The sequence below is a fragment of the Rhinatrema bivittatum genome, chromosome 1 (assembly GCF_901001135.1).
Source record: "Rhinatrema bivittatum chromosome 1, aRhiBiv1.1, whole genome shotgun sequence".
NCBI lineage: Eukaryota > Metazoa > Chordata > Amphibia > Gymnophiona > Rhinatrematidae > Rhinatrema > Rhinatrema bivittatum.
In genome coordinates, this window is record NC_042615.1 from 88,328,454 (window position 1) to 88,341,240 (window position 12,787).

The window sequence follows — 12,787 nt, forward strand, 5'->3', positions numbered from 1 at the left end:
AATTGAACTTTATGGTCACAGCCATAAATGCTATTTTTGGAGCAGAGTCAATTAGGCCAATAAAGTGTAGGCAATGTAAGGTATACATAGCTGAGGAGAGGCTGCCTGCTCCTCTTCCTCTTCCCGTTCTGGGGGGGTACTGGCTGTGCTACAGATGCGACTAAGCCCTGAAGTTGACATCTGAACTGGTGCGTGATAGGGGTCCCGGGTTTTGTGGGACTGACCTCGCTTAAAGGGACTGAAGGCTTTGAGTCAAACACAGACATACACATACCCACACCCGCCAAAAAAAAAAAGTAATGAAAAAAACCTGAGGCTCTGCATTCTAGGTGACTAATGTACATTAGTGAATGACCAACAGCAGGACTAAAATTAGTCAGCCATTAAAATCAAGGTGAAAAAACTATATCTTCTTTTTGTGATCTGTTTTCTTCCTACTGATCTGGATTAGCCACTGTTGAACACTGGATGATGGGCTCGATGGACACATGGTCTGGCCCAGCATGGCAAATTTTTTGTTCTTGTGACATGAGTAGCTAATCCCCAACTATCACAGTATTATTAGAGTGTTTTACAACTACCTGCTAAAATATAGTGTTTGTAGTTTTGAAAACAATATCTATTTTAAAATCTCCAGCAACAAATGATAACATTGTGCATTCATTCAGAGATCATCAAATCATGTTCTGGATGTTCCGTCCCTTGAAAATGTTTTGAAAAGCATTGTAGATTTGGCTGAAAATAAAGCAAATCTATAATCTGCATTAAAGAGCAATTAGCAAGTTTGCAGAACTGTTTCTTAGGTGCATTCTCATTTTTCTCATAGACATAGGTAATCAAGGAGCTAAATGGAGTCTGAACAGCTATTTCAAAGAGGTTACTACCGAAATAGTTACAACAGCATCACTAGTGCAAGTAGTGATGAAGAGCTTCTAGATGGTTCTGGTGTTATCATGGACTTCCATACCTCTGAGGATGACAACTTATTAGATGGTGATGCATCTTCAGGTAAATTGATACATTTTGTTTGTTCATAGTTTGTGGTTTGAATGCTTCTCTATTAATATGGGTTAAATTTTCAGTAATACACTTAACTGCTAGTCAAACATACACAAAACAACTCTATTTTTCAATACAAGATACCTGTATAAATTGGGGTTGAATACTAGGTTGTTATGCAGCTAAATATATATGTAATTTTATCCATTGCAAACAGAGTATAAAATTATAGCATCATGTTTACATGAATAACTTGTAAAAATGTAATTAAATGTATAAATTTATAACACTCTCAGAATTCTTTTTTTTATTAATGTGGTCAAATTTATGTACATATTTTTATGCTATTAAAAATCTACTCGTGCATACAGTTGATTTGTGCATTTAGGGGTGGATTTTAAAAGGCCTGCGCGCGCTGGCGTGCCTATTTTGCATAGGCCGCCGGTGTGCGTAAAGCCCCGGGACGCGCGCAAGTCCCGGGGCTTTCGAAAAGGGGCGGGAGGGGGCGTGTCCGGGGGCATTCCCGAAACGATGCGGCGTTTCGGGGGCGGGCCCGGGGGCGTGGCGCCGGCCCGGGGGCATGGTCGAGGCCTCCGGACCAGCCCCCGGGACCGGAGGACGGAGCGGGGCTGCCGGCTGACGCGCGCAAAGTTAAGGGGGGGTTTTAGATAGGGCCGGGGGGGTGGGTTAGGTAGGGGAAGGTGGGGGGAGGGCGGAGGGAACGGAGGCAGGCTGTGCGGCTCGGCGCGCGCAGGCTTCCGATTTTGCACAGCCTTGTGCGCGCCGACCCCGGATTTTATAAGATACGCGCGGCTACGCGCGTATCTTATAAAATCCAGCGTACTTTTCTTCGCGCCTGCTGCGCGAACAAAAGTACGCGCATATCTTTTGCAGATCTACCTCTTGGACAATAACTTTCAAACCGGCACGTGGGTGCATATGTGCACACGTTCATTGGCCCACGCCCAGGGATGCAGCTATTTTATAACATATATTTATTATTTATTTATTTATTTCTAATTTTTATATACCGACATTCTTACATCAAATGCAAATCATATGCGTATATGTGTGCATGTTATAAAATAGCCTGGCCGCACTCCTAATTTTAAATGGATATGTGCCTGTGCACACAAAAGCTGCTTCTACCACATAAGTGGGGACATTTTAAGAGACACCATTGCCTGTTTTACCAGCTCCTCCCCAGTTTAACCAGTTAACGGCTTGGTCCTCCAAACCCACGTGATTTGATAGTCTTTACATCCACGCCTCCCCCCTCCAGTTTCCCCAGACCCTTTACGCCCCTCAGATATGGCTCATTATTATTTTTTTAAACTTACATGCCATACATAGCAGAAGTAAAGTTATGCTGCAGGGGACCTTGGCATGTGTTGGATCACGTAAGTATTTACACACAAATTTCTGGTTCAGGTATTGAAATACCCATGTACTGCCCATGCCCCACCCCTTTTTGAGAAGTTCTGAGATATGTGCACAGTGGCATGTACACATATATCCAGGCGGCTTTTAAAATCCGCTTGGTGCACTTGAGCCCAACATATTTGCACATTCCTTAATTAATACACGCATTGGGCTTTTAAAATTTCCCTTTATATGCTTTATTTTTATGTAAGTCCTGACTAAGTTTTTGAAGATGTATCCATATAAGTGTAAAACGTACCTTCCTAATTTAGTTAATAGTTGAAGATTTTTGTATGTTGCTTGCTTTAAAAATTTGTGGTAGCAGTTGTATATCTTTAGGCATATACAATGAGAGTCCATAAAATTCTCATTCATTTTGGGCTCAAGTCACTCAGTTTGAGACTGGAAAGGAAGGCCAGCAATTTTAAAAAATATAGTAGTAAAAGCTGTGCAAGAGGCCCAATAGCTTTGAATTTGGCAATAAAAAAGCCTATAATGAACTATTTGAGGCCCAGCCTAACTGGCAATCAGGGAATGCATATTGGTCTCATACTTTAGGCAACCTTTGATATGTAGAGATGCTTAGATGATGTTAGTCCCCTATATAAGGAAGTATGAAGTCTAAATTGAGCATGCATGGGCCATGGCATCCATGCAGAAAGCCAAAAATTAATGTCCACACTTCAGTCTCTGCATTGCTGGTGCTAACATTTAAAAATAAGATAGAGTAGCTTTAAAACTAGTTTAAAGAGAATGTCGATAGTTGCTCAGAAGCACATGATTTGATGGGAGGTATTTTCTAAGGATACTTGCAAAACATAATATCCCGATAGAGAAACTGTGTTAATGGTTGAAGTAGCCCAGGTGGAGTTAAATAAAGAGCACATAGATAAGTATGCATGACTCTAAATTGCCAGTATAATCTGGTAATGTGCAGGTTGTGAATTCAAATAAAATTAGAAATATAAATAAACATACTTTAAAATGTCTGCATGCGAATGCCAGAAGTCTGAAAAATGAGATTGGTGAGTTGGAATGTATGGCATTAAGTAAAATGTAGACATAATAAGCATCTCAGACACGTGGAGGATAACCAGTGGACATTGTGATAGTGTATAAATTATATTGACATGGCAGGGCAGATTCAACTGGTGGAGGGTTGGCACTATATATAAAAGATGGCAGAGAGTCAAGCAGGATAAGTCTTGCAGTAAACATTATAGAATCCTTATAAATAGATATTCTATGTAAGATAAGTAAAAGTATTGCAGTAGGTATATATCCAAGAAAAAGCAGAATTGCTTATTTTTTATTATTTTCTCACAATTAAGTACTAAATTAGAAAGACATTTCATCGTAAATGGTACCACACCCATTCCCCATTTAGAGTATATTATTGAACTATGTAACCGTATAATAATGGCACCCTATGGATAATTGAGCAACCACATATTTGTGCCTAACTGTAGACCGTTGTGATGGTGCACTACTAAACGACGGTATAGAAAAGTTTTAAATAAATAAATATAATACTGTCCACCTAGTTAAGATGAAGAAACTGACTGTGAAATGTTAACAGAAATTAGAAAGGCAAATAATTGGCAACATAATAATAGAGTTCAGTTACTTGAATATTGATTGGGTCAGTATCTTGTCAGAATATGCTACAGAGGCTAAGTTTTTAGATGTCATAAATGACTGCATCATGGAGCTGCTTGTCTAGGAACTGACAAGAGAAGGAGCTACTTTAGATTTAGTCCTCAGTGGAACGCAGAACCTGATTCAAGGGGTTACTATGGTGGGGCTGCTTAGCAATAGTGACCATCATGCAATTAAATTTCACAGAATCACTGGAGGGAGGATACTAATTAAAACTATTGCAGTAATATTTATAATGTTTCTATGAGACTACGATAAGATGAGGAAATAAAAAAGCTAAAAGGAGCAGATGCTAAGATTAAAAGTTTGCAAGAGGCATGGACATTGTTTTAAAATGCCATCCCATGCATTAAAAAATGTTGAAGGAAGGCCTCTCAACTGTCAGCATGGTTTAATGGTGAAATGAATGAAGCACTTAAAGCCAAAAAGGCATTTTTAAAAAAATGGAAAGCAGACCAAATGAGGAAAATAGGGAAGAGCATAAGCATTGGCAAGTTATATGTAAAACAGTACTTAAGCAGGCCAAGAGAGAATTTTACAAGAAGCTTTTCATAGAGGTAACTAAAAAAAATTTTTTTAAAGTACATTTGAAGCAAGAAGCTTGTGAGGAGTGTTGGAAATCTAGATGGACAAGGGGTAAAGTGTTATGAAATCGCTGCCCGCTGGTCCCCACCCGCGAGCAGGCACTCACCACGTCGTTTTTCCTCTGCCCGACGCGGCTGTGCCGCCGGATGTCGGGCCTTCAGCACGGCCGGAGCCGCGGACATGAGCTGTTCACTCGGCCCGGAGGCCGCCCCTGATATCATCTTATTTATTTTATTTTATTTATTTATACGTTTTTATATACCGAAGTATTGGCAGGGGCCTTCACTCCGGTTTACAGTTATAACAACGCTATACATTGAAGTTTGATGAACAGCTTTAACAGAGTTAGAGTTATAAAGAATATATACAATCACCTATTAAAGGTCTAAGTATGTCAGAACTGTTGGAAACATGGACATACTTTAACATATTTACAAATATATCAGATATAGACAAGGGTAAGTAAAAAAACTCTTGGGAGCAATACAGACAGTGGGTTAGGGATACATTATCAAGTGATATGAAGGTTAAGATGATCACGAGTGGTTTGGATAGATACTGGGAAGGGGGATGAGCTGAGGGGAAGAAGAGAGGTTGGGTCTAGTGGGGAAGATTAAGGAAGGGAGGGGGGGAAATGAGGTAATAAGGGCATGAGGAGGAGAAGGGATGTAGGTAATTGTCAGAGTCATTGGTTTACCCTATTCCGTCCTTGTATGCTTGCTTGAATAGCCATGTTTTGAGTAGTTTTTTGAATAGTTTGGTGTTGTTTTGTAGTCTGAGACTGGAAGGAAGAGTGTTCCAGAGGAGAGGTCCAGCTATTGAAAAGGATCTTTTTCTGGTGGTAGATAATTTGGCTGAGGTGAGTGGTGGGATTTCTAGACGTGCTTTTATTGGCTGATCTCGTGTTGCGTTGAGTGTGGTGCCTTTGTAGAAGGGAGTTGAGGCAATCGTGGTCGTTGTGGTGAATAGAGTTGTGAATCATTGATAGTGTTTTGTATTCGATTCTTTTTGCTATGGGGCCCAGCCCTGCTTTCTACATGAGGACGTAGGTGCAGGCCGCTGTTCGCGGTCCTGCACAAGTTCCTGCTTCTCTCCTAGGTGCCGGCGCGTGCCTCTCTTCAGGATTTAAAGGGCCAGACACAGGAAGTGTGCTGGCCCCACCTAGGGAGTGGACTTCCTGCTCCAGCCCTATATAGGTCTGCTCCATCACTTCAGTCATTGCCTTGCATCAGAGTTACTTCACTCTGGAGGCTCCTGCCTGCCAGAGCTCCGTCAGGTTTCTTCATGGAGCTCCTCTTCATTTCGTCTCTTCATGTCACGCCATGTCAAGTTATGTCTTCGTACCTGAGGTCCTTGTCCAGGTGTCCTGGTGTTCATCTCCTGGTGTTTCGCCTCTTGGTGTTCTGCCCTCTTTGGTGTTCACATCAGCGCTCCTGAGCCTTCTGGTCCTGTCTGTCCTGCTCCCTCGGATGATGTCTTTCCCGGGTTGGAGAGGCCTGCAGGTGGACTGGTGTCCTGAGCTTCTGAGCAGTCTCGTCCTGCCAGCCGTGTTGGTGCTTCGGATGACATCGGCTTCGTCGTCTGAGTCCCACCTCGACTGGATCCTTCCCTGCACTTATCCCGTTCTCAGCGTGGTCTGCGACCAGCCTCCTCAGGCTGTGTAGGCATGCAGTGGGACAGGGTGGTCCGCGACCAGTCCCGCGGGTGGACTGTGTAGGGCGCCCTGAGAGACAGTGCCAATGTCCTTCCGCCCAGCTTCTCGTCTCATCTGGACTTCGTCAAGTTCCTCGTATCATCCTGGATGCCATTGCATCAGTCTTGGTATCATGTTAACGTCTTGTTCCTGATGTCGTCGTATCGACCCTGGTCCGGGATGCCATCACATCGACCATTGGTCCATGATGTCTTGTCATGTCTTCAGCTACCTTGGTGTCATGGCTTGTGCCAGCCCTAGTCTCTGATGCTGTCTGCATCAGCCCTGTCATGTCTTCGTCTGTGATGCCGATGCATCGACCTTGGTGTTATGTCTTCGTGTCAAGGCCCATCTACCCTTGACCTCAGGTCAGGCCTGCTGCTCTATGCCGATCCAAGCGGCAGGTCCGAAAGGGCTCGGAATGTCTGGAGGACCATTCACATTCCAACATCATCCTGTTGTTGGCCTTGGGAGCTTGCAGGCCTGGCAGAGGGTAAGCCCGTCTGCCATAGTGGAACACTCCGTCAACCCTCAGTTCGGTCCTGGATCCATCTGGGGTTGGGCTGAGGGCCAAGGGCACGGCAGCTAACAAACTCTGTCCACTGACAACAAAAAAACTCAAACTCAACGCATCCAAAAGACAACCATGGTTTAACGAAGAACTGCAAAAATTCAAACATTCCCTGCGACAGAAAGAAAGCAATTGGCGTAAAGCACCATCTGCGACCTCCCTCTCCGCTTACAAACTCGCCCTCCACCTATACAAGAGCTCTACATCAAAAAAAAAAGGGACTTCTATGCTCATAAGATCCATCACCTTATTTTCAATTCAAAAGCCCTTTTTGCTTATGTATCTAATTTAACACAACCCATGCACCTGACATTCCACTTAACCAAGCGCAAGAAAAAGCAGATGAGTTGGCCCTCTTCTTCAGCAATAAAATCTCTAACCTTCTAACACAACTGAAATCTAATACCTTTTCGCCATTCAGCACATATCTCTACCCCAACAGACATTTCTCTCCAAACCTTCGAACCCATCACAACTTCAGAGATCCAAACAGTACTGAAGAAAATGAAACCCTCGTCACATCCATTTGACCATATCCCGCCAAACTGCTTCTGCTAATCCCAGACACCATCTCCAAAGCTCTGGCAGACATTATCAATTGTTCTTTATCCCAAGGAATCTATCCAGACGACCTTAAAACGGCCTCCATCAAACCACTCTTAAAAAAAACAAACTTAGATCCTAAAGATCCTACCAACTTTCGTCCAATCTCCAACCTCCCTTTCATTGCCAAGGTCATGGAAAAATTAGTTAACACTAAATTATCGGACTACCTCGAAGACCACAAAACTCTGTTCCCTACTCAATATGGCTTCCGAAAATCATTAAGTACTGAATCACTCCTCATATCTCTGACAGATTACCTCATCATGGGCCTCGACAAAGGTCATGCCTACCTACTGATCCTCCTGGACCTCTCGTCCGCATTTGATACTGTTAACCACTCCATCCTCCTAAATCAGTTAGCGAACATCGGCATAACAGGTACGGCACTGGCCTGGTTCAAAACATTCTTTGGGAACAGAGGCTACAAGGTCAAAATACATAACAAAGAATCTCAGCGTTTTCCCTCCTCTCTAGGAGTTCCGCAGGGCTCCTCCCTCTCACCCACACTCTTTAACATTTACCTTCTCCCTCTCTGACAACTGTTAACCAATCTGAACCTAAAATACTTTTTATATGCCGACGATGTCCAGATCGTCATCCCCCTCAAAAGAATCCATCACAAAAACTCTAGAATTCTGGGAAAAGTGCCTTCTAGAAATCAACTGCCTCCTCTCCAGCCTAAACTTAATCCTAAATTCTTCAAAAAGAAGAACTCCTTCTCATATCCCCGGAAAACAGTAACATCACTTCAAATCCACCAGCCAACTTACAAATAGCACAAGTAAGAGACCTGGGAGCTATCTTTGATAATCGGCTAAACCTGAAATCATTTATTAACCAAACTACCAAGGACTGCTTTCATAAACTTCATGTCTTAAAAAGAATAAAACCACTTTTTCACTCTCATGACTACAGAACTGTCCTGCAAGCAGTAATCTTCTCTAAATTAGATTATTGCAACTCTATATTATTAGGTCTCCCCTCATCTCACACTAAACCTCTTCAGATGGTTCAAAACACTGCGGCCAGAATATTGACAAACACAAGGAGAAGAGATCACATATCTCCAATCCTCAAAGACCTACATTGGTTGCCAGTTCACTATAGAATTATATATAAGTCCATTACCACTATCTACAAAGCTATCCATCAATACTCGCCGCTCAACTTAGAAATCCCATTCAGAAAACACATCTCCTCCAGACCCATCAGAGAGTCCTATAGAGAATCTCTACAGGTACCACACTCTAAAACCTCTCATCATATAACCTTCAGAGACAGGGCATTCTCCACAGCAGGACCACCTCTTTGGAACTCCATTCCACCGGATCTACGACAGGAACCCTGCCTTCCAACATTCAGAAAAAGACTCAAAACGTGGTTATTTAAGAAAGCCTTTCCAGACCCCAACTGAACCTTAACTAACCATTAATAGAGCCTTAACTCACCATTAACAGACTCTCAGACTTTACCTTAACATGGTAAACCACAACATTGCAAAATTCCATAACTTAGCAAATACCAAAATTTTGTAAATTTTGTTCGTTCTGTTAAATTTCCTATCGCCTTTTCTGCTCCCAGTTGTGTATTTCCCTGTTTTATTGTAACTGCAACGTTTTTAGTTCAACACCGTTTAATGTTTTTATTGTATCTTCTTTTGACACCCCTTTGTTAATTGTAAACTGGCATGATGTGATACCTATCGCGAATGCCGGTATAGAAAAAACACAAATAAATAAATAAATAAATAAAACACCCCCCATCTAACATAAAGGGATTGTTCGGGGAGGATAAGGAAATGTCAGAAAAACTAAATGAATTCTTTACTTAAATCTTTACTTTGGAGGATAGGATATTGGGGATATACCCACCAGAAACATTTTTTTGATGGTGATGATTCTGAAACTGGAAGATGTAATAGATCAAACTGACAAACTCAAGCGTACCAAATCATCATGACTACATGATATTCACCCTAAAGTTCTGAAAGAACTGAAACACAAATTGTAAACCTGTTGCTAATAATCTGTAATCTATAATTTAAAACAGCCACTGTACCTAAAGACTGAAAGGTAGACCAAATAATGCTAATTTTAAAAAAGGGCTTTGCATTAATTCAGGATACTATAGACTGGTGAGCTTGATGTTCGTGCTAGGCAAAATGGTAGATGCTATTTATTTTTTGTTTATATTCTGCAGATCTCTGAGATTCTATGCAGATTACAACCAGTATACATAGTTTTGCATAGACAATATAGCAACATTCACCAAACATAAAACATGTAAAGCATTTCCATAAATATTATAATATTGCATAAAACATTTTACATCATCAGATACAATTACAAATAATTAAATCAATAAAAACTTGGCTAAAACGAAATGCCTTGATATATATCAGGATGGGAAGCAAGACGGCCACATGAGAGGGGACGCCAAAAGCTGCTCCCCGTACCTTAGCTTTCTTCAATTTGTTACCTTCCCTCATGCCTCCTAAACGCAAAGGGAAGGTGAGAGTTTACCTGCCTGAAATCCCATACCTTAAGGGGCAGCAGCTAATAACTTCTTTTGCCTCTCCTACTCCTGTTAATTCAGGTGGCTCAGTCCCCATGGAGACTGGCGGAGGAGTACCGGTCTCTCCGGGTGGAGAGGTTTCTCTCAGCCCCTGAGCTCAAGCCTTCCTGCCGGCACCCAGATGCAATTCTTCCTCGTCAATCACAGCGGCGCAGAGTGATGATCTGTTCGCTGTGAGGAAGGGGGCCGTCGAGCAGTCTGCATTTGTATCTGTTACTCCATCTTTGGAGGGGTCGATTCTGCCTTCTTTGGATGTTCAACCTTCGGATTCAAGAGAAGGGAAGTTTTCCTCTGTTCTTGTTTCACGTTTTCCTTTTTCATCAGCACCAGGTGAGTTTCAGAAATCCCCCGTAAAGCCAGCAGAGGTAACGCTAGGCTCTATATGGGAGCTGATGATTCATTTTGACCAGGACATGTCTTCAGTAACTCAAAAGATAGATAGCTTTGCTTCTAAATTGGACCCTCTGGTCTCTTTCCATGATCTCAAGATTCGTGAGCATGACAATAAAATATCTTCTTTTCAGCAGGATTTGGATAAGGTTGTTACAATTCAATCTAAGTTGGTTCAAGAGCGTAGAACATTTTCCAGAAGGCATTCCTTGAAAATTAATCAAGATGTCTGAATTTGCATTTCTTGAATTCTCCTAAAGTTGTGGGTGAATCCCCTATTATGACTTTAAAGAGGTACTTTTTGGATGTCTTGAAATTGCCAGCCGATGCTATTCCATCTATTAATAAGGCTGTTTTTCTACCTGTATCATCACGTTCCAACCCGTCCTCTTGCAACATCATGTTTTGAAATTATTGAGCATGCCACTTTGCTTGTTTCCTTTGTTACAGATTGTGATTTAAGTAAGGTTATGTCCTTTTATTTCTGTAATCTTAATTCTGATTTTCATGGCCAGAAGATTCATATTTTCCCAGATATATCTAGGGTTATTCAGGAGCAGAGTGCTTAGACAGGAGGTTTTAGCATTAGGGGCTTTCCTTTAAGTGCCACATTAAATTCCATTCTGATAATTTTATCTTCTTCTCTCCTAAACAGCTTAGAGTGTTTATTAATGCTAGGAATAATTTAACATCTTTACCAGTTCCCATTGCAGAATAACAGGCTTAATTTGTGTTATATACAGGGGTTACTTGATCACTGCTATGGTCCTTTCATAATATTGTTTCTGTTTTCTTAATGCTCCTCTGTATTCTTTGCTTCCCCTCTTATTTCCTTTGTTAGAAATTGATTTGTATCAATAGGATGTTGCTACTTATAATTTCCTATATTGTTTCTTTATTTGATCTATAGCTCTACAAGGTAACAATTATGTGCCTTGTATATATAAATGCTTAATAAATAAAAAGTTAACAAAAAATGCCTTAAGTCACTTCCTAAACTTCCAAAGATCAAGTTCACCTCTTACTTCTAATAGGATAGTATTTGAAAGCTGTGGGCCTTTCACAGAAAATAAATCTTTATAATCAACAATCCAAAACTGTAAGGATGTCCAATAACATCAGTGAAGAGGACTGTAAAGTATGTACTGGCTGGTACCATGTCAATTTTGCAGATAAACAATGATTTTCTATACATAGCACTTGAAAAATAAATACTAACAATTTAAGGCCCGATATTAAAAGGACCACATGCATAAAAATTGGGGGTTACATGTGTATCCGGGCCTTGGGTGCGCTGTGTGCATTTTAGAACAGGTCCACCGACGTGTGTAACCCCCGTTACGCACAGAAGTACTGGACCCTGCAAAAGGGGCGGGCCGTGGGATGTGGTCTGGGCAGGGGCAGGCTGGGACAGCGCCATTAGCTGCTGTCCCGGGGAAACGTGCTCTGGCAGTTGGCCGGTGCACAGGGTTTAATTCTGCTCCCAAGGAGCAATAAGTATAAAAAAAAAAAAAGGGCATAGGTAGGGTTAGTTTAGGGGTCGGAGAGGAGAGGGGGAAAGGGAGGACGGGTAGGTAGGGCTAAAGCAAAGTTCCCTCTCAGTCTGCTCCTTAATTGGAGCAGATTGGGAGGGAACTGGGCAAAGGCCTGATTGCGTCGCTGTGCATACTTTTGAAAATTCCCTCCTCTGTGTGCATGAGTCGCAGGCCATCCGCACTTGTGCGCACGGATATCGTATTTTATAACATGTGCACGCCGGGAAGGGTGACAAAAATGTTAAATGGGCAGGAAGAAAATCTAAAAAGATTAAGGCTCTTCAGCTTGGAAAAGACAACTGAGAAAGGAAATATTAGAAGTTAATAAAATCATGAGTGGGATGGAACAGGTAAATATCCCTTTTAGATAATTCTAAAACTAGGGGCCACTCCATAAAATGAACAACCAGTAGATTTAAAAAAAATCAAAGAATTTTTTTTTTACTCAGCATACACTCAAGCTGTGGAATCTATTGCCAGAGGATGTCATGAAGGTGACTAGCACAGCAGGGTTTAAAAGATGTTTGGACAAATGTCTAGCAGTGGTGATGGCTCACCTCAGGAAACTTTCAATCCAAATTTATCCTTATCTGGACGACTGGTTAATAGTAACGTCGGATCAGTCTACACTGAAAGATCATATGTTACACACAATCGACTGCCTTCAGAGGTTGGGATTTCTTATCAATTACGAGAAGTCTCACCTGCAACCTACTCAACGACTTTAATTCATAGGTGCACTCATAAATACGG

At 41.7% G+C, this 12,787-nt stretch overlaps 1 protein-coding gene across 3 annotated transcripts in view; it reads left to right on the top strand.

The window, feature by feature from the left end:
* The first annotated feature begins 826 nt into the window (after positions 1–826).
* The window catches only part of CLCN3 (chloride voltage-gated channel 3), a 176,492-nt gene continuing 164,531 nt past the window's right edge, over positions 827–12,787 (top strand). For all 3 annotated transcript variants that reach the window (XM_029573930.1, XM_029574169.1, XM_029574100.1), the window contains exon 1: positions 827–1,008. In XM_029573930.1, the coding sequence (XP_029429790.1) occupies positions 849–1,008 (160 nt within the window). In that variant the 5' untranslated portion in view covers positions 827–848. The remainder of the gene's footprint in view (positions 1,009–12,787) is intronic.